The sequence below is a fragment of the Mustela erminea genome, chromosome 7, assembly GCF_009829155.1.
Source record: "Mustela erminea isolate mMusErm1 chromosome 7, mMusErm1.Pri, whole genome shotgun sequence".
Lineage (NCBI taxonomy): Eukaryota > Metazoa > Chordata > Mammalia > Carnivora > Mustelidae > Mustela > Mustela erminea.
The window spans coordinates 12105041-12126685 of record NC_045620.1 but is presented as its reverse complement, the minus strand read 5'-3'; the positions used below and the strand labels follow the sequence as shown (position 1 = coordinate 12126685).

Genomic DNA, 21645 nt, shown 5'->3' with positions numbered 1-21645 from the left:
CACCGACTCGAGGAAGAAAAATCTCTCCCGTGGGACCCCAGGCCAGCAGCCGGAAGGCTGTGTGCACAGAGCCCAGCCAGGGTAGGCGGCCGTCCATGCGAGAGGCGGCATCCGGAGTGGCCGCCCCCAGCTGCACGGGGCCAGCAGGGGAGGCACAGCCGGCGCCCAGGTGGCGAGCAGGCGCCCGCTCCGCAGCGTGGGAGGCCCCCGGCAGGCGTCTGGAGCCCACCTGGCTTTCTGAAGCACTCACAGTCTGGGCTGCCAGCCCATCACTGTCCCCCTTCCCACAGGGAGGACCCACAGGGAGGCTCCTAAAGTTAGAACAGGAACAGGATTCTCAAGTTAACCATGGAATATGCTGACCCTGGACACCTGAAAAGTAAGTCCCCTACCCCACATCCCACCAAGTTGTGGGAAAACCTCAAATCCCCACTTTCTCCCCTCCCGGAGGAAGGCACAGACACACACAGCGCTGTCCCGCTGCACCGCCACGCTCCCCTCCCCTCCTCCACCCACCCACTAGCCCCCGTGCTGGTGCTCCAGCCACGCTGGCCTCCTTGCTAGTCCTTTCACAGACTACGTGCCCTCGCCTCAGGGCCTTTGCACTTACTCCTTCCTCCCCCTGGAAGGCCCTGTCCTGGCTTTTTGAAGTCTCAGTGCCCGAGTCAGCTCCTCAGAGGACAACCTAAAGTAGCCCCCAGCCCCCACTCCCCACCCCCACGCATCCTCTCAACCAATGTTCGTCCATTTACACTCCCACGACCTTGCGGGATACCAGTGCTGCACTTGCCGCAGTCTGAAACAAACTCCTCCCTTCCCGCCACCGCTCTCAGGAGAATCAGCACCAAGGATTCCTGGTCCTTGGGGTCCCTCCTGATAAGTGGGTGTGGTTTAAGGTCTGTCCCTCACTAGAACATCAGTGGGCGGCAGCGACGCCCGTCATGGTGACCCACCACCCCAGTGGTACCCAGCACTCAGGGAGCCACAAAACATCTCTACCCAGAACCACCTGGGATGCCAGTGGCAAAGGCAGAGCTGGGCCGGGTGACAGAACACTCCGGGGGGTAATGGACCCAGGGCTGCGGAAGGCTCCCTGCCCATGACTCGGCAAACGGGAAATGCCAGGACAATGTCCACAGATGCCTCTTATTATTGAGGTTGACCCTCAAAGGTCAACCCAGAGGAGGTCGCTCCCCTTAATCCCATTTAACAGATGAAGAGCCTGGGGCACAGACGGGCTTGCACTTGCCTTAGGTTACACCGTGAGGTTACATTCACCTCAGGGCCGGACCCTTCCCCCCACCACCATGTTATGGAAATGGAGGCTCTAAGAGGACAAGTTAGTCGCCCATCGCTGGGGCCAGGGCTCCCTGACAAGTGCCCACGGATGCTTTCTTTCCTCTGCCGGTGCCTCAAGCCACCAGCCCACTGGGTCCCCAGAACCTGAACCGGTCGGTGCCCAGTACACAGTAGGTGCTCAAAGAAAGGGAGAAGCTAATTAGCCCTCTTGTTGACTTGCTCCACGACCTCCCCCGACTGCTCATTTTAAATACTGCCAAAGCTGACCAGGAACGGAGGTCTGGCATGCCAATCGTGCCCCGCCCTCCACCCCCCCATGGGGGAGTCCAGTGGGCACCCCAAAGTCAGTGCCTTCCCGCATCAGAGGAGAACTCTCGATCTTCCCAGGCAACTGGGGACTCCTCCCCCAGTCTCCCCATCCCCGTAAAGGGTACCTCCCGCCTCCCAGTGCACCAAAGCCCCACGACGCATCCTTGCCTCCTATCCTGCCCCATAGCAGAGCACCCCATGCAACCCATCTCCAGGCATTTCTCAGACCCACTGACATCTCAGCATCTCGGGGACCCATCTCACTCCCAACTCAGGCCAGGGACTCACCACTTAGGGCAGAGCCCACATCACGCTTCGGAACCCACACACAGCCGTGAGTACCAGTGGAGCTTGGGAAACATGAGGCCACAGAAAGGGCCGAGCTGGGGAGAAGCAGCCGTTTCCGAGAGCCGGACCCAGGCAGGTCTAGGCTCCAAGCAAAGAACCTAAACCACAAAGGAAATCACCCCGTGTCACCCTCACCTGGGGCAGAACACTCCGGAGGCGGGACTCCATGGATTCGCCTCCCCCCCTGCCCCCTACCTTACATCCCACCCCCTGCTGGTTGTTTCCTGATCTCACTGTTCCTGGGTCCCCAAAGCCCCTGCAGGTTCTCCGGTCTTCCATATTCTGCAGCCTTCTGTATCACATGTAATCTGGAGCCGCCTTGAATCCCTCGTGCGGGAGATAAGGAATTACAACAACCGTCGCCTTTACTGAGCAATTCCTCTGTGCCAGGTGCCCAGTCTAAGCACTTATGTGATTAACTCATTGAATCCTCAAAATAATCTTACAGGGAAGGTATTGTTTTTAGCTTTATTTTGCAGGTGTGGAAAGTGAGGCACAGAGATGCTAAGAGGCTTGTCCAAGAGCACTCCGCTAGGAAGACGCAGAGCTGGGATCTGACCCAGGCCCGCCTGGCTACTAGAAATCAGGCACATGCTGGGAGCTGGTTTCGGGAGCCGGAAGGGGAGGGCAGTACCGTACAGTGGTTAGTGCTCTGCGCCTGCCAGATGTGCAAAACTGAATTCCAATTCCAGGGCTGTTTTAAGACCTCCCGGGTCCTAGCATCCCACACCACAGCAAACATATTAAAATACACCCACATCCTACATTAAATATGCTGTTTGGGCCTGAAAATAATTTTTCAAGGATTTTTCTAAACCTGCTTTTGAAGTCACTTGGCACCAAGAAACATTTACTTTACAGATTGGCTACGATTTCTAGGCAATCATCAGGAATTGTGTGACATGAGAAAATCCCACCAGCAAATTGTTTTCAAATGGAATGAGGTTTTTATGAATGCTAAATTTAACAATTAAGGAGGCTGACATAAAGCTGCATTCTGTAAACGTTTAAACACTTATCCGTTTTGATTTCACAGTTGTCTCCTCGTCTGCAGAGCCAATACGCTCTCTTTACAGATTTACAAATGAACACTCTCGCAAGCTCCCTGAAAAGTTCGAAGAACCGAGGTACAAGCAGAGTGAGGCAGGCCCTCCCAATCCCAGCTCTGCCAGTACGGGGCTGTGTACCCTTGAACCAAGTGCTCAGCCTCTCTGGGCCCCAGTGCCCCTGTCTATAAACGGGCTGAAGGACTCCACAAGGTAATGCACAAAACCCAGCCAGAGGAAGCACCCCGGGAGCAGGAGCCATGGGCCGGCAGACAGAAGTGTCTGCAGCATCTCAGGGGAGCAAAAGCCTTCAGGAAGTTGCAGCAAAACCAAGCTGCTGCCCAGCCCTTGCCCCCTGGGCAACTTCCGCGAAAGGAGTAACTTGGCAAGCTCCCCATGGAGGCTCCGGTCTGGTGCCTCAGCAGGAGACTGACTTGTCCCGGCTCAGCCGGGACTGTCCCAGTTTTAACTGGAAGCCTCCAGTGGCAGCAACCAGACGTCCATTAAGCAGACACTAATAGACAGATAATAATAAATGACAGATAAATCAACTGTGGGCGATCTGTGCAATGGAATATTATTCAGCCTCGCAAAGGAAGGTAATTCTGACCCAGGCCACCATGTGGATGGCCCTGAGAGCAAGACGCTGAGTGCCGTCTGCCAGCCACAGAAGGACAAAGGCTGCGTGACCCTGCTCAAGGGGCTACCGTGACCAGAAGGACAAAGGCTGCATGACCCTGCTCATGGGGGTACAGTGTGACCAAGCACCTGGAGACAGAAAGCAGAAGCGAGGTTTCCAGGGGCCGCGGGGAGGGGCAAGAGGGGAGCTGGTGTTGACCGGGGACAGGGTTTTAGTTCTGCAAGATGAAAGAGCTCTAGAGAGGGAGGGTGGCAACGGCTCCCAGCGACGTGAGGGGACGTCGGACGTCATGTCACAAACAGCACACTGAACCACGGTTATGACAGTTAAGTGTGATGTGTATTTTACATGAGTGAAAACTAGAGAAAAAACTGCTTAAAGCGACTTCAAGGCCAGCAGCCCGGTCAGCTCCTTGGTGCTGGGCAGAGTGAGGAGGCTGCTCCCGCGGGTCGGGGCAGGGACAGATCCCACAGGTTGGGGGACAGCTCACCTGAGCCAGCAGCCAGTCCACGAGCTTGCTCCCAGGCAGCACGGACTTGTACGTCTTCAGGTGGTAATCACGGTCTCTGCGGGAGGAGGGAGCACATGTGAGCACATCGGGGAGCACCGGCCCCTGGGGCTCTCCCCAGGCACATGCTCTGATGTGTGGCATCTAAATTTCCCCCCGGGGGGCCTGGGTGGCTCAGTGGGTTAAAGCCTCTGCCTTCGGCTCAGGTCACGGTCCAGGGTCCTGGGATTGAGCCCTGCGTCAGGCTCTCTGCTTAGTGGGAAGCCTGCTTCCTCCTTTCTTTCTCTGCATGCCTCTCTGCCTACTTGTGATCTCTGTCAAATGAATAAATAAAATCTTAAACAAAAAAAAAAAATCCCCCCCAGTCTTGGAACGAAGGGTCGTGCTAACCTTACAGTGAGTCGACCATTTCTGGGGCTCGAGGCTGGCAAACAGGAGTCTATGTGGCCAGTCACACACAGGCCGACGACCAAGTCTGGCTGGGGAGTTTCTCTAGACTTTAGGAACTGGGGAGCTGGGCAGGCTGAGTGCCAGTAAGTGCTGGCCCTGCCACTTCCTTCTCTAGGGGCTGATCAGGAGGCCCTTCTCGCAAGGGCACAGAGAAGGCAGGGGCTGGTCTCTAGATGTGAGGGGCTCCCAGGGCCTGACCCCCGACAAGGCTAGCAAATGCCGGAATCCCCTCCGTTCCTCTAAGAGTGGACAAGAGCCGTCAAGACTCAGGGGGAGTAAACTGCGGCTGGTAAAAATGAGGTTGTAGGGGGCCTGGGCGGCTCAGTGGGTTAAGCCTCTGCCTTCAGCTCAGGTCATGGTCTCAGAGTCCTGGGATTGAGCCCTGCATGGGGCTCTCTGCTCAGCGGGGAGCCTGCTTCCCCTTCTCTCTCTGCCTGCCTCTCTGCCTACTTGTGATCTCTGTCAAATAAATAAATAAAATCTTAAAAAAAAAAAAAAAAAAAAAGAATGAGGTCACACTCTCCATCCCTTCATCCACAACCATAAGCTTCATAATAAAGAAAAGAACCAATGGCTGGCATTTATACAACCCGCACAATGTGCCAAGCATCGCTCAAATTTAATCCTCACAGCAACCCAAGAGGTGTGAGCTATTCTTTTTTTTTTCTTTTTTTTTTTTTAAGATTTTATTTATTTATTTGACAGAGAAAGAGAGCCCAAGTACATAAAGACCCAGGCAGAGGGAAAAGGAGAAGCCGGCTCCCCGCTGAGCAGGGAGCCCGACGTGGGGCTCCATCCCAGGACCCCGGGATCACGACCTGAGCTGAAGGCAGATGCTCAACTGACTGAGCCACCCAGGTGCCCAGGCATGAGCTATTCTTACGCCCATTTCACAGAGGTAGAATCAGAGGCCAAAGAGGTTAATTACCTTCCAACATTCAGGCAACAAAAATGCACGGGGGGCTACTCTGTACTCTCCAATATGTACCCATTTATCCATCCGTGAATATTAAAGCAGACCTAAAATCACATTCCTCCATCTCAAGGGTTTGAAAGCCACACATGACTCATAGCTATTGTACTGGACCCCACAGACACGGGCCTGGCTACCAGTGTGGAAAGGGCTCTAGGACAGCAGCGCTCTGGGGGCTGGCCAAGGGTCTGGGGACACAGCAGTGAGCAGACTCCCTGCCCTTGGTGAGTGTACAGTCCAGTGGGGAAGAAAGTCAGCAAATCAATAAGGAATAAATACATAACACGTCAACCACTATCAAGTTTCAAGAAGAAAGGCCAAAGTGAAGTCAGGAGAACAGTGCACACCAGACACGGGGCCTTTGAGAAGTGAGCAGGGGAGGCCCCTTAGCTTTGGAGACATTTGAAGGAAGTGAGGTTGTAAATATGCTGATTGATAATGGAAAAGCATTCCAGGCAGAGGGAATAGCAAGTGCAAAGGCCCGGAAGTGGATCTTGTTATCATCCCCATTCCACAGAGCAAACTGTTGAGGCACCAGGAGGCTTAGTAACTCTGCCCAAAGTCACACAGCTGGTCACCAGCAGCTGAGACCCAAACTGGCCTCAGAACGGACACCCTTCACCACCACACTGCAGTGTCTCCCACAGACGGACTCACTCAGCCCTCAGGACAAACATGAAGGGTAGATGGGACGATTAGCCCATTTGATGGAGAAGGAGACAGGCTCAGAGAGGTTCAGTGACTAGCCCAAGGCCACACAGCTGAGAAGAAGCAGAGGTAAAACTGGAGCCAGGAGAGTAACTTACTTGATTACGGGGGTGTAGAGGCTGTGAAGGCGGCAGTAAAGCCTCACGCCCTGAAAGAGAAAAAGGCAGGGTCTGGGATCAGGCCACATCCTTCAGGAGCCTCCAAGTCTGGGCTGCTGGGAGACGGCTCCCAGCACAGAGCAGGCGGGTGGGGGAGGAGGAAGAGCACAGGCCACTGGGGTGCAGGCCTGCTCTGCAGTGATCGTGGGGTCAGGGCTGTGGGGTCGGGCGGCGTCCCTACCTTGGACATGATGTCCTCCAGCTCACTCCGGGCCTTGTAGGTGCCGTCGTCATAACGGAAGCGGTACATCACCTGCTCGTTCTTAAACTGGTGCTTGTCAGACACTGGAGAGACCCAGGGGTCCAGTGAGGACGGGCCCACCACCCGCGCCCAACCTTCATCGCCCCGCACTCGGCCAGGCTCTGTGCCACACGCGATTTCGCTGAACCCCTCCACCTTCACTCCTCTGCGGAAACCAGGTCTCCCGAGAGGCCCAGAAATGCCCTGACCCAGCCTGCGTTGGGACCCACCTGGCCCAGCACCTCCTTGGTGACCGGTCGCCAAAGCATGTGTTGGGACCGTGGGTGCTGGGGTGTGAGACCACACAGTGGGGATTTATGGTACCCTCTCTATACGATGGCCTTGGGCGCCCTTAGTGCTTCTTTCCAGCCCTCCCCACTGTGGATCCATTAGCAGATCCTAGAGGCTCGGCCTTCAAAACATTAACAGTCTGACTCTGCGTCCCACCCTCCTCCAAGCCATCGGGTCATCTCCCATCTAGAACATCAAAGCCCCCTGCCAGGCCCCCCACTGCTGTCCGTGGCACAAGAGGCCACTGCGGACGTGGCGGCCAGAGGGACCCCGCACAGGTCTGAGCCTCAGCATGGCTCCCCTCACCTCAGCACTCGGCAGCAGCTTCTGACTGTGCTCCGAGCAAAAGCCGAAGACCCCACGGTCCCTCGGGCAGTCCTGAACCTCACCTCTTCCACACAATGCCCAGCCCCGTACCCACCCACATCTCCTAGCAGCACCCACGCCCCCTCCCATGGCAGCACCGGCCACCTGGCAGGTCCCAGGACACATGGCTTCCTCTCCTGGGGGGTGGGGGGGCTCTGCACCTGCTGGACCCTCGGCCTAGAGCCCCAGTGCTGTCGGCTCCTCGACCTCTCGGGCACCTTCTCAGAGAGGCCGTCCAACCACCCCCTTGCTCTCTCTCCCCACGCCCCCTTGTACAGCATGGAGCGCCATCTGCATACACAGGTTTTACTTCTTTTCTTTACCACCTACCCCCTCTGACTAGAACATCGGCCCCACAAAGACATTTTCTTCTGGCCTGTTCTCTGCTATGTGCACAGTGCCTGGCTTGTAGGATGCACTCAGTCAATACTGACTGAATGACAAAAACATAAATGGCTCTTGCTCTTTTTTGAAGGAACTTCTTGTGGTGTCCCTGCTTTGCTGGTGTCCCAGGTGAGTACAGGGCTCTCCAGCCCCGTGAACAGATGTAGAAGGGCGTCTGCGGCCCAAGGCTATGCTGTGCCCGGGACAATGGGGCAGCTACAGAGACGGGTAGCGACAGCCCCTGCGTTAGGGGTAGCGCAGCACTGCTGCGGTCTGACCTGTGCCTCCCTCCAACCCCCTAACCCTACACCCCTCCCCGGCCCACCCAGGCCCAGCCCCCACTCACCATGGTGGATTATACCGTTCTCCAACAAGGCCTGGCCCAAGTTCACGCCTTCTTCCGTCTTGCTGATTTCACCAATTTCCAGAAGCCAGGCAACAAACTCACTGCCAGGAACACGAGACGCAGTTGAGAGAAACTCGCCAGGTTTGGGAACACAGAGACCAGCATGGGACCAGCTTGGCCCTACCCACTCCTGCGAGGGAGTGCTAGAACGTCCCACAGGAAAGCAAAGCTTGGGAGCCCACAGCCCTGGGGGTTGTGCTGAGACCCTGTGCTTTTCCCTAGGACCAGACCCCCAGCCCTGACTCAGGTGCCCTGGATGGGTGCATGGATGGACGGATGGATAAGAGGGAAGGAAGAAGGGTCGATGGGTGGACGGGGGGCGGGGGGAGCAAGTAAGGGAGGATGGGCGGATGCACACCTGGGTGGGGAGGTAAGTGAACAAATGGGTAGGTAGTTGGAAAGACCAGTGGGCCGGTGGGTGGAGAAGAGAATAGGGGGATAGGAAGACACTAAATGGAGAGAGACCCGGGCAGATGGGGGCGGGGGACAGATGATGGATGGCAACATGAAGGAAAGAAGAAATAGACAGGCAGGAAGAAATAAGAGCCAAAAAAGACGACTGTGGAGAGTCAAGAGAGCTCACGGTGATCAGATCATGTCATTCTCCTCGTCAAACTCTCCAGCGGGGCTTTCCCCTTACTCTCAGAAAAAGATCCAAACTCTGCTTTCACAATGGCAATGCCCCACGTGAACCACCATCCTTACCAATCTCATCTCCTCTACCTTTTACTTATGTTTTAGCCATACCCACCATCTTCTGCTTCTTCAAAAAGATCAGACTCCTACCTACCTCGGGGCCTTTGCACTTACTGTTCCCTCTGCCTGGAAACCCTCTCCCCCAGCCCTTCATGTTAAGTTCTTCCTTCTCACCAAGCACTCCACACAATCCGTACATCTCTTAGTTTTGCTTTCTTTTGAGCACTTATCCTTCTCTGAAATTGTACTGTTACAGATTTCTGTATGTGTTTATCAGCCGTCTGCCCCACCAGAATGTAACCTCCACGCTGACACGGACTTTTGTTGGTCTGATTCACAGCCCTATCCCCAGACCTAGAGGAGGGCCTAAAGCACAGTAGACCTCAATAATTACTTCTTGAACACATGAAAGAATAAACCATCAAACAAGAAGGAATGTTCTAGGGTTGGCAGGAAGGTCTCTGGGAGAAAGAAAGGCTCACGAGCCCGATGAAATCAGGCAGATCCAACGTGACTACCCAGTGGGGTAGAGGCTCAGCCAGACCCCACCGCCCTGCTCCTGGAGGCGCACTCGGGCTCACTGCGGAGCTCAGCCCACTCAAAGTCAGCAGGAAAAGGGAGAGCCGGCAACCGGGCTGTTTCCACGGAGGCAATCTGTGTTCAATGAAAGCAGGTGGCAGCTGGCCAGAGCACAGAGCTCTCCTGCTTATCGAAACCAGCTGTCCCGCCTCCAATTACATGGCCAGAGGGGGCAAGACTATTTTTAGCTTCCCGGTGTTTGGCGGAGCAAAGCCTGCCGGTGTGGAGGTAGTGGGTGAGCTGAGGCATTCAGAGAGCCCCGGGTGCAGCCCAAGCAGGAGGAGGGAAAGAGGGGCGAGGGAGCCCCAGGTGGGGAAGAGATTGTTCTAGGTCCTCCACTCCCCACCAATTTCATTCTCAAAGTCCCCAAATTCAGAGACAGGGGAAAGCTGCCAGCCGCGGAGTGAGGCAAACAGATGTTGAGCGCCCACTCTCGGAAGCTGGACACTGGGCCTCCGGCTGCCCACCAGCTGTCCCATCGGGGGCCGCCTCTGGCACCGACCGGCAGCCCCGTGGCCAGATGGGGGGCCGGCAGTGTCCCGGTGTCTTCTGCTAGGGGCGGAGGAAGGCAGCCCCAGAGAAGAGCAACTGTGACCCCAAGTTTTGGCCCCAAGCTGAGTCTTAACCCCTTTTAGAGTAACAAGGAAGGTTCGCAGCTTGCTGGGCAAATTTGGGCAAGACCCTGTTCCTCTCTGGGTCTCAGTATGGCCGTTCTGACAAGTGGTTCACTCAGGGGCCTTCTGGATTCCGCAGGTGAACCTTCAGATCGTATGAAATCTCAAGGAGGGACCCAGTATGCAAAACCAGATAAAACTCGTCTGTAACGCAGGGCCCTCGAGCTCTTGTAAAGGAACAGAAGGGTCAGGTTGGAGGCACCAGAGTGGCTCAGTTGGTGAAGTGTCCAACTCTTGATTTCGCCTCCGGTCATGATCACAGGGCTATGAGATTGAGCCCCGTGACGGGACCTGCGCGGGGCATGGACCTGCTTGAGATTCTCCCTCTCCCTTTACCCCTCCCTTCCCCCTCTCACTCTCTCTCTTTCCAAAAAAAAAAAAAAAGGAGGAGGCAGGGCCAGGTTGAGGCTCGGTGGCACTAGCCAGGGGCACTCCTGAAGATGCCAGCCACCCCACCATACAGCTGGGAAGACTAAAGCATCCTACTTTCCAAGAGAAGCTGGAAATTCAGCACTTCCTGGGGAATCTCCTAATTGCTCAATGTTGGCATATAGTCCAAACTTCCCTGAAAGCCCCGTGGAGCCCCCATAAAACACATGCATGAACTGCACGAGGTCAGTGGGGCACCGTCTGCCTCTGCCGAGGCACAAAGAAGGGTATTCCAGGCAGGGGGCTCAGCACATACAAAGGCCCTGAGTGAGAAAAAAGGTTAGGGGAAACCAGCAATCTGCAATCTACCCAACCAGGACGTAGGGTACAATGAGTGGCAAGAGCCAGCCTTTCAGAGATGTAACTCGGAGCACTGAGCTGGAGACACAGAGAGAGAGAGAGATGGTCAGCCGAGGTTGGTGGGGAGTCTGGGACTCAGGCAAGGGCGCACTGGCTGAGTTTGCATGTGCCCAGCTTCAGCCCTCCTTCCTTCCTGACCCCCAGAATCACTACCACAGGTCAGGCCCAACGCTAGGCACAGGGGATACACAGGTGTCTTTGCCGTCACCCCAGGACAGTCCCCGGAGCTGAGGCCCAATGTGCCACTGACCACCGGCAGTTCCCTTGTTCTCACCTGTCTCCTCCACGAGGGCAGGACTGGAGGTTTTCTGCTGTCCCTGTAACTCCACTGCCTAAAGTTGCTTCCTGAAGAACTCCGGTAGAAGCTTCCTGAAGCCATGACTGACCGGCTCTTACCCTCGGACACCCTGGACCTGAGCACGCAGGTGGGTGAGACAGTGAGGCCCCTCCCACCTCAGAGCGTCTGTAACAGCAGACACCAATCAATGAATGACATCTAACCTCAGACAAGGTGGAAGCCAAAGGCATTCTTCTTCCGGGAAGCCTTCCCTGACTGCCCCTGCCAGTCACACCACTACATTTAACCCCTGAGTTCTCATACCTCTGCCAGTTCCTTCACCAAGAGCCGATGTGATGAGCTCATCCTCCTCCCACCCTTCTGCTTAGACTCTGAACAGCTTCCCAGAGCATGCAGAATAAAACCCAAGCCCCCCACCTCCCTTACCTGCCTGATAGAGCCCCTTGGCCATGCCCTCACTCTAGCCACACTGGCCTGGCTGTTCCTTAATTACTCAAAGCTCGTTCCAGCTGTGGGGCTCTTGCACCTGCTGTTCCCTCTGCCAGGAATGCTGTTCCCCCAGATCTTCTCATGATCAGCTCCTGCTTATTATCTAGAGCTTGGTCAAAACATCACCTCTCCTGCGAAGCTCTCCCTGACCATCCTGGCTGAAACAGCACCCCGTTTCCTCACCTCCTTAACATCAACCTAACTCACTTCTTACAACATCCGCCGGCTGGCGAAAATCCCCTCTGTGCTGTTGTCTCCTTGTGTGTTTTCTGGCTCCCCCTGGACAGTCATCTCCACGAGGAAGGGGGCTTGTCTGTCCTGTTCCTGCTGGCACACCATAAGGGCTCAAGAAACACTGAATGAAACACATGGATGCAGGAATGAATCCATTCTGTCTGCCCAACGCCTTGTCCCTCCTATGATGCCTCCACACAAACACCCAGATTTTATTCCTTGATCTTCTTCGTGAGCTCTGTCTCTGAGCAGGGCAGAAACAGGCCACCCCGACACACATTCCCATCACTCTGGCCAGCACTGTGCCCAGCATGTCACAAGCATCTTTCTCACTGAAGCCTCTAATAATCCTGTGAGGCATATTTGACTATTTCCCATTAACTGGTCCTTTACTGAAGCTCAGAGAGGTTAAGAAACTTGCCCACAGTCACAGAGCTTAAAGGTGGGGGAACCAGGGCTTGTGTCCAAGGCTGACTCAAAGCCCAACCCTCGGAAGTTATGAAGATAAATCAGACGTGTTTTGTATTCATGGATTTCCCCTTCTAGTAGTACAGACGGATATGGAGAAAGGAACTACCAAGGAAAAACAAAATGTGCCGAACAGAAATATAAATGGATACGTGCAGCAGAGTGTGGTGGGAGAGAGTCCTGGATTCAAATCCCGATCCCCCACTTGTGGCTGGGTGACCTTGTACAGGACCTCTTCCCTCTCTGTGCCTCAATTCTCTTACCCTTACAACGGGGATAATGGCAGTGACCTTCCCCACACTGTTGTATGTGGGTTAAGAGGCAGAGCCGCCTGCCAGTGTCTGGAGTGGAGGAAAGGGGGATAATTAACGTCTTGGTGGCTACAGGTCTCTTCCACCTGAAGGGACCAAGGATGCTCCTGCAGGAGACTTGGGAGCTGAGCCCTGGCGGGGAAGGAGGAAGGTCACGGGCCCTAGGGCTGGGCAAAGAGCTATGCAGAGAGAAGAGCTTTATTAGAACAATCTTTTGTAGGAAGTCTGGTCCTTAGGGCCCCGATGATTATAAAACAAGCTTCAATCCTGGCCCTGTTTCAAAGAGGCGGTAAAAGAAATCTCCCTAATCCTTCCTGAAGAGACAGAACACTCTGCTGAAACTCTAATCACGGGCAGGTTACCCCATCCGGCTGCACTGAGCTCCCCAAGGGGCTTGGCAGGAGGCGGAGAGGTCGTCTGACCCAGGGTGGAAGTAAGACCCCTTCAGAGAGAAAAACCTCCTTTCTGCCCAGGGATTAAAGACCAGCTGATGGAGACAAGCCAAGCCGCCCCTGCCTCGCTTCCCGCAGGTCTGGGGCCCAGACTTCTCTCCATACACCCTCCCGGAGCTCACAGCTGGGGTGGCAACAGGGCACCCCTGACCCAGGGCAGCCCCCAGCCACTGCTTAGGAGCCCAGCCACCCCCCCAAAATCTCCTGCCTGCTGCCCCTTCCACCATAAGACTCGAGCTGTGACCAAGAAGCTCAGCCCCAGCTCCACACCTGGTCTCCGAAGAGGCAGGTCAACGCTGGCCCTTGAACGTCCTCTGGGCATTTCCACCTTCGCTGTCTAAACCTGGCTGCCGCTGGGCCCTGAGTCTGCATCTTTGCCTAGCTTCCAGGACGCCACACTCGCCCCGGGTGCCTCCTGCCTCTTTGCTTGCTCCCTCTTGGGCTCCTTCCTCCCGACGCCAGCCCCAAGGTCCAGTACCTGCCTCGGCTCTCCCCACATGTCCCCTTGCAGATTTCAGTCTTATGGCTTTAAAAACCATCAAAATGTTCTGATGGCACCTGGGTGGTTCAGTCGGTGAAGCATCTGCCTTCAGCTCAGGTCATGATGATCTTGGGGTCCTGGGATCGAGTCCCACATCAGGCTCCCTATTCAGCAGGGAGTCTGCTTCTCCCTCTCCCTCTGCCTTTCCCCTCAGCTTGTGCTGTCTCTCAAATAAATGAATAAAGCCTTAAAAAAAAAAAATTAGGGGTGCCTGGGTAGCTTAGTGCGTTAAGCCTCTGCCTTCGGCTCAGATCATGATCTCAGGGTCCTGGGATCAAGCCCCACATCGGGCTCTCTGCTCAGCAGGAAGCCTGCTTCCCCCCTCTCTCTGCATACCTCTGTGCCTACTTGTGATCTCTCTCTCTCTCTGTCAAATAAAATCTTAAAAAAAAAAAATTAAAATGCCCATATGCCCCGCAATTACTTCTCTAACCCAGTCTTCTCTCCCCAAGTCAAGATCTATAACCAGCTAACAAGTCAACCTCTCCATCCGGGTGTCTAAGAGTCCCAAGGGCACCCGTCCTAGAGGAGCCACCCCCCAAAACCTGCTCCTCCATCCGTCTCCTTCCCCTTCACAGCAGCGGCAACTCCAGCCTTCCAAGGGCTCACAATCCTCAACTGTTTTCTCACCCAACCAGCAAATGTGGTCACTTTCAAAATGATCCACAACGCAACCACTTCCCCCACCTTTACCATGGGGGCTGTCTTTGTCCAAATCACCTCTCCCCTGGTCTGAGGCAAGATCAGAACACAGACGCTTATATCCGAGGGCTTTTCAAAGCTTTTGGGAAGTGGATGGGTTATTAGTCAATACGTTCCAAATAAAGTCGCTGCCTCCCAGGCCAACTTCCTTCTCCCCGGCAGAACCACAGGCTCCGTGAGGTTGGCACCCTCTGTGTCCACCACTGCGTCAAGCTCAAGGCAGGGCAGCCCAGAGCCTGGCAATTTTGGTGAGACTGTGAATCTGTCTCTGGGTTTAAGACACACCAGTGCTCTGACCCCTTTGATCCTTGGTCATAAAATGGGGGCAAGGGGAGAAATGTTTTATTATTGGGAAGGAATGTATTTCCCAGAGACGTCGGAGGCCCTCAAATCCTGAAAGCTTCCAGGAGCCTCCCCCCTTTGCCCTCACACCCAGGCAGGACGGTCTCACGGGACACCAGCCCTGCTCACGCCCTGGTCTCAGACTTCCAGTCTCCAGGCCTGCGAGGCAGTTAGTTTCTGTTGGGCTGCTCAGTGTGCAGTGCGTGGTGACAGCAGCCCGCGCGGACTGATGCCAAGACCCACGTCTGCTCTGCGGCGCTTCCGGCAACTCCCACGTGCCCTCCCTGTGTTCAGAACCTCTTTGCTTGTGCTGTCTATAGGGGGTCCTGTTGTGAGTGTGGGGGCAGCGTCCCAGTCCATGGTGGGCCACCCATCAGGACTGTGTGAAATCAATGGCACCATCTGGCTTCACATCATTTCTTAGAAGAAACGAATAACACGCAAAGGACAAGACAGAATAGAAAACAGAACAGAAAAGACACAAATACTTTCAGAGCATGCCCAGCATGGTAAGTTCTGTGAAACTGGCTTCAGTCATATGTTACAGGATGTGTGCACCGGTGACAGCATAAAATGTACATTCTGCGGCGAATTTGGAAGGAAACATTTGAAAGACCCAATATGGGGCCCCCACTAATCCTTCTTGGCTCCTGAGGTCTGTTAAATGAGGACTCGGGGTGCTTTAGTGGCTCTGCCCCCCAGGGCTCCTGGGGAAGAGCCAGGCAGGCACACTCTGGCGCACCGGCTGCCTGGGACCAACGCGAGAGCCCCACGGAGGCCCAGCTGGGACCACTCACTTGCCGAGGAAGCACTTGGGGACGGTGCTCAGTTTTCTCCGACGGTCCTTGATCAAGTTCACCTTCTTGTTCATCATCATGTGGTAAAGCTTCTCTCCCTTCTCCGCAATCATGACGTAGGCGTCCCGCTCCATGCCCAGCTTCAGGCCTACGGAGGGAGCACAGTCAGCACCCAGGCAAGCACCAGCCCTGGGGAGCAGAGGGGGGCAGGCCCGCAGTTCCTGGAAGCCCCCACCGGGGTCACGTACAGAGCCCTCATAGAGTGCCAGCCCCTGCTCCAGGCACCTGCCAGTGACTCCCTGCACAACCTTGTAGGAGCGGCTGGTTCCCCCATTTCACAGACGGCAAAGCCGAGGCCCAGAGAGGTTAAGTTCCAGGGTAACAGGCAGTCAAGCTCATTCAACCCTTCAACATGAGCGTGGGTTTCCAAATTCAGAGGTTATCAGAAAGCCTACTGAGTTCTTCCTTCCAACCAGGGATAAAAATTTGCCCATTTCTTTAGACAACATACAGAGAACCCTGACTCGATCCCTGCCTACGTTTTCTGCTTGGACCCTGTCCACTCCTGACAACAGCAATGACAAATAACAAGAGAAAATGCTGGAAGCACCTACTATGTGCCCCTTAATCCTCAAGAAACCTGTAAGGCCAAGTTATCCCCCCTTCACAAATAAAGAAATGGAGGCCCAGAGGAATGAAGCTATCTAAGTTCACCCAACTAGAAGTGGCGGAACCAGGATTTGAACCCAGAAAGTTTGGCTCCACATCTGTGCTCATGAGCCACGCACCACCCCCTGGAAACCCAGCCCTGAGGTCACAGTTTAGACAACACCCAATTCTAAGGACTGAGGCCCACTGAGGCCACACCTTACTTGTGACCACATATACCCTGCGTGGACCACAGGCCCCCATTCTAACCACAGAGACACGGATCAGCCACACCCAGGCCAGTCTACACCCCTGAACCCCACCCCCCATCCTGGGCACACACCCAGCCCTGACCAGTTTCAGAGCTCACAAGCTTGCCGACAAGGGGCCAGTTTCAGTAGCCTGGCTTAAAGCCACCTGCATCATTTTTCATACAAAATTTAAAATCAAGAAATATCACCTGAAAACTTAAAATCTAGCTTCTCTAGGGAAAAGGAAAAACAAGGGTTCCAGCCCTGAGGTGCCCATAGTCCTGAGAGATGGCGGTGACTTGCTCACGGATGGACGTGGCGGGGAAAGGGAAGTGGGCAGATTTGGCGGAAGTAAAGGGACTCCATATACTGGATCTGGGGAGTGGGCAGAAATCAGGGATGGGACCAAGAATCGCAAACTGAGGCATCAGGCAAAGGGAGGAACAAGGTACTAAGATGGGGAACCTCCAGCTTTGGGTGGGGGGGGAGATGGTGGAAATTAGGAGTTCTGGTTAGACAGGGAAAGTGTGAGGGTCCTATGACACACCCAAGTAGAAGGCTGCAGATACAGAAATAACTGTGCCTCTGTTTCCTCCTTTGCAAAGGTTGGGGGCGGGGGTGGGTAGGCAGGGTTATAAGGATCACGTGTCAAATTTCCCAAGGATGGTCAAATCCAAACTGCATTTAGCACCATTACAACAACCCTGTGCAGTAGGAACTTTTATCCCCATTTATCAGATGGCATCACTGAGATCTGGAAAACTTAAGTAATTTACCCCCAGACATAGCACATATCCCTTTTCCCAGACCTCTGCACAACAACCCAGGTCCTTACCATACCCAGCCCCGCACGACTTATGCAAGGGCCTCCGGGGAGCCTGGGCCCAGAGAGATCTGGGACCACAGTTAGTAAGAAACCCCCAAAGAGCCTCCTCCCAGAGGCAGACTCCGAGTCTTAAGCACAAAGAAGCCCAGCTGAAGGTAACAGACCGGTGGGGGAGAGAGAGGCAGGGAGGGAATGTCTCAGCTACCAGCCCACAAGGGTGAAGGGTACCAAGAACCAGGGTGACCAACCATATGACCCCTGACCCTTGGGCAAGTCCCTTCCACTGGGTCTCAGTCACCCCATCTATTAAATGGGCACTACCAGATGCCCTCAGGTGACCCAAGATACCACCAAGTTCTAAGACAGTCCCAAAGCTCTCTGCCCCTTCAGTGACCCGCGTCCTGTAGCCTAGGGCCCTTCCCTGGACACAGTCCTCCCTCGGCAGAAGTGACCAGCCTAGCGGAAGCCATACACACCCCAGGATCCCAGGACAGGCCCCCAGAGCTGGAGGCCCAGGAGAGGGCGTACTTACTCTCGCGCTGCTCCCGCTCACGGATGATGGCGTCCAGCCACTTCTGCTTCTCCTCCGCGGTCTTGGCCATGCAGACGAACCACTTGTTTTTGGCCGTGTTGTGTATCTTCCAGCCGTTGGTGACAGTGTAGCCATTGCTGTGGTAATCCGCTGGCAGGGGCAGAAGGCAAAGGTGGGTCAGCCCAGACTCAGCCTACAACTCTGAACATTCCCCACTACTCGCTTGAAAGTAAGGTCATGGGATCAGCACATCTCACTCCAGAAAAACAGGGGGCAGGGCCATCAGCAGGATCAGGGTCTGAGAGCTGAACTCGCAACTCTTCAAACACTCACTCCCTCTCCTCTCTATTCTCTGCAAAGAACAGAAGATCTGCAAACAAAGACACCCCCCGCCCCGCCACACACACACCCACCAATTACAGGGGCTTCAGGACCCCACAGTCTGGGTACAAATGCAGGAGTCCTGGAGCCTGGGAATACATCCCAGCCTCCCTGCCCATCTCATCCGGACACTGGGGCTACTTAAAACCTAGTGCAAGGCCAACAATGCCAAGTTCAGGGCCCTTACACACCACTGGCTGGGATGGGGACTGGCCATCCTCTTTGAAAACGGGCTGTCATTTTCCAGGAAAGTGGAAGCTGTCCATACCCTAAATCCAAGGAGGGGTCCATAGGTTTTGTGACACTGCCGAAGAAGTCTGTGTCTCAAAACCAGTTAGGAACTTCTGCCCTCGCCAAGCTCAACGGCACATACACAAAGAGGTTCACACAAGACTGCTCACCGCCTCACCGTTCATAATAGCCAACAGCAGAAATGACCCAAATGTCTATCACCAACGGCAGAATAAGAGCATTACACAGCAGAGGGGACCAACACCCTGCAGACCCCTCCAGGCAGAAGCATAAAGCCAGATGCAAAAGAACACACAGTATCTCACAACGCTTTAAATAGATTCATAAAACAATATCTATGTAACTACATGTACATATTTAGACCCACTTAGTATGCATATAATGATATACCTATTTAAATAAAGTTTTGAAACAAATTTTCATTAGGATGTTTACTAATGCAGGGGCACTTGGGTGGCTCAGTGGGTTAGGCCTCTGCCTTCGGCTCAGGTCGTGATCTCGGGGTCCTGGGATTGAGCCCCACGTCTGGCTCTCTGCTTGGTAGGAGCCTGCTTCCCCCTCTCTGCCTGCCTCTCTGCCTACTTGTGATCTCTCTGTCAAATAAATAAATAAATCTTTTAAAAAAAAAAGATGTTTACTAATGTATATTTGGGAGATAAAAATCTTTTTTAAAAAAAGCAAGAAAATGGTCATCACACAATTTGGACAGTCACTTCTGGGGGGCAGGAGGTGCTGTGGCCAAAGAGGGGTGTGTGAGGAGCTCTCGGGGTGCACACAGTGTTCTACTTACTGACTTGATTGAATGGTGACAACCCAGGTGTTCACTCGATGTGCATATGTTTTAGATACTTCTCTTTGGGAGGTTACATTTCAAATAAAAGAAAAAAACAAGAGGCGCCTGGGTGGCTCAGTCACTTAAACACCAGACTCTAGATTTCCGCTCAGGTTATGATTTCAGGGTCATGAGATCAAGCCCCACATGGGGCTCCAAGCCCAGCACGTAAGCCTGTTACGATTGTCTCTCTCCTTCTCCCTGTGCCCCTCCCAACCGCTAAAAAAGAAAAGAAAAGAAAAAACTGAAACAGAGACTGTGCCACGGAGCAGGTGGGGCGGGGGTCAGGTGGGCCTTGGGGCAAGGGCCTACCTGTCCCGTCTTCCACATTCTCCACCTCCATGACCTCAGTGTTGATTCGACCCCTGAAGATGTAGAGGGAGCCATTGATGGACTTGGTCCTCTTGGTGGATTTCTTGCTCCCGGTGACCCTGAAAGACAGGGGCGCATCAACAACCCCTATATCTCACCTAACGGGGCTCGGAAGAGCAAAGGGAAGCAGAGCAGTAATCTGGAAGGGCGCCCGGAGATGGCAGGAGTGTGGGTTTTCGGCTGGTGGCTGGGTGGCTTCAACAAGTCTCTTCCCCATTCCAAGGTGCAGTTCCTCCATCTGGAAAATAGGCCTTGCTGACCTCACAGAGCCACAGCTAACAGTTAACTTTGATGAGAAACTAACCAGAAGCAGCAGAAATTCATTCCTCTTGGCGATAAGGTCGGTAGGGGCTCTCAGAGTGTCTAACAGAGGATACTGCCACAAAGCAGACCAGAGAAGAAGGGTGCCTGGAGTAGGCAGTCCACGCAACCATCCACATCCCCCTGCCCACCATTCATGCCCTCACCCAGGTCCATCAGCCACTCGCTCAGTCACTCAACAAACATCTGACCAGTCCTTCCTATGGAGAGGATGCCAAGTTGGGGCCAAAAGGAGTCACGCAACCACGCATTCAACAAGCACTTCCGAGAACACCCACTGAGTGCCAGGCACGGTGCTAGGCGCTGGGTCTGCAACGGTGAACAAAAACAGTCTCTGAGAACTCATCGTCCAATACGAGGGGGGAGGGGGCACAGAGACAGACGCTAAGCAGAGAAGTCAAAGACAAGTTACGTCAGGATTGCTAAATGTGTGGTTAAAATAAAGCAGAGAATGAAATCTGAGGGCTTGAAGGCCACTCTGGGGTAGGCGCAGGCCCCTCTGCTCCGCCAAGTGGGTCATGTTCTCAAATCTGCTTGCCTGATGTGCACCTGTCACTGAAATTGGGCAAACTGCCCAGGCCTACCTACTTGGGTACATGTGAGGACATATGAACGTTGGAAAGAGAGCTGTCTCTCTGAAAATTAAGTGACTATTCTGGAAAGACCTGATAAAGGTAAGTTGCTTTTGTGTTCAGAGTGAATTTATTCTCGGGTGCCTGGGTGGCTCAGTCGGTTAAGCGTCTGCCTTCTACTCAGGTTCCTGGGATCAAGTCCCGCATGGGGCCCCAAGGTCTGCTTCTCCCTCTGCCTCTGCCTCTCTCTCTCTCTCTTTCTGCCTCTCATGAATAAATAAATAAAAAGAATCTTTTTTTAAAAAAGATTTTTTAAAAAGGGTGAACTTATCCTCAAAGAAGAGACCTCAAGCTCTTGATGAAAAGAATGTTGTAAAAATGCAATATATATGCTTTTCATTAAAATATTGAAAGTCTGTAAAAACAATTGTAATAAAGCAAGGCGATGGTTAGGGAGGGTGGGGACATGATTTTAACTGGGAGAGTTGGTCAGGGGAGGCCTCCCTGAAGAGGTGGCTTTGGAGCAAAGACCCTGGAAAGGTGAGGGAGGAACCTAGGAGGGTATCTGAGGAGGAACATTCCAGGCAGAGGACATGAGCCCCATGCCAAGCTGCAAGGAGCCCCGAGCTGGCTGCAGCTGAAGGCGAGTGGGCAAGGGCGAGTGTGGGCAAGGGGTCAGAGCGGCCACATGGGCCAGATCCTGCAGGATCCTGTGCACCATGGTAAAGATGGACTCCTCCTGCCCATGTGAGGTGGGGGCCGCAGAGGGTCTGAGCAGCGGAAGAACACGATCTGATCTAGGTTATAAAGGACTCCCTGTGGCAGAGAAGGGACTGCAGGTGGAGCCAGCAGAAAGCAGGGGGAACTAGAAGCCACTGAGCAGAGCAATGGTTTGCACCCGCCTGCCCAGGCCTACCTACTCGGGTACATGTGTATACAAGCGTCTCTGAACTTTTCATGAAAGTATAAAATCCACACAGGAAAAAAAATACCCAAAGAAAGATGTGGCTCATTTAACTTTCATAGAGTGAGCACACCTCTACTATCACTGTAAACACCCCAAAAGCCCCCCACTATGTCCCCTTCCCAGTCACTAACCCCCTGCCCTGTCCCTCCCCATCCCCCCCACAACAGTCACAGTTCTCCTGACCTATGACCC

The 21645-nt window shown here is 54.1% G+C and overlaps 1 protein-coding gene across 2 annotated transcripts in view; it reads right to left on the bottom strand.

The window, feature by feature from the left end:
• Positions 1 to 21645, bottom strand: part of PREX1 (phosphatidylinositol-3,4,5-trisphosphate dependent Rac exchange factor 1) — a 176228-nt gene that overhangs the window by 43218 nt on the left and 111365 nt on the right. For both annotated transcript variants that reach the window (XM_032350412.1, XM_032350413.1), the window contains 7 exons: positions 19534 to 19652; positions 17757 to 17906; positions 15500 to 15647; positions 8068 to 8168; positions 6621 to 6724; positions 6380 to 6429; positions 4133 to 4208 (listed from right to left, as the gene is read on the bottom strand). In XM_032350412.1, coding sequence (XP_032206303.1) covers positions 4133 to 4208; positions 6380 to 6429; positions 6621 to 6724; positions 8068 to 8168; positions 15500 to 15647; positions 17757 to 17906; positions 19534 to 19652 — 748 coding nt within the window. The remainder of the gene's footprint in view (positions 1 to 4132; positions 4209 to 6379; positions 6430 to 6620; positions 6725 to 8067; positions 8169 to 15499; positions 15648 to 17756; positions 17907 to 19533; positions 19653 to 21645) is intronic.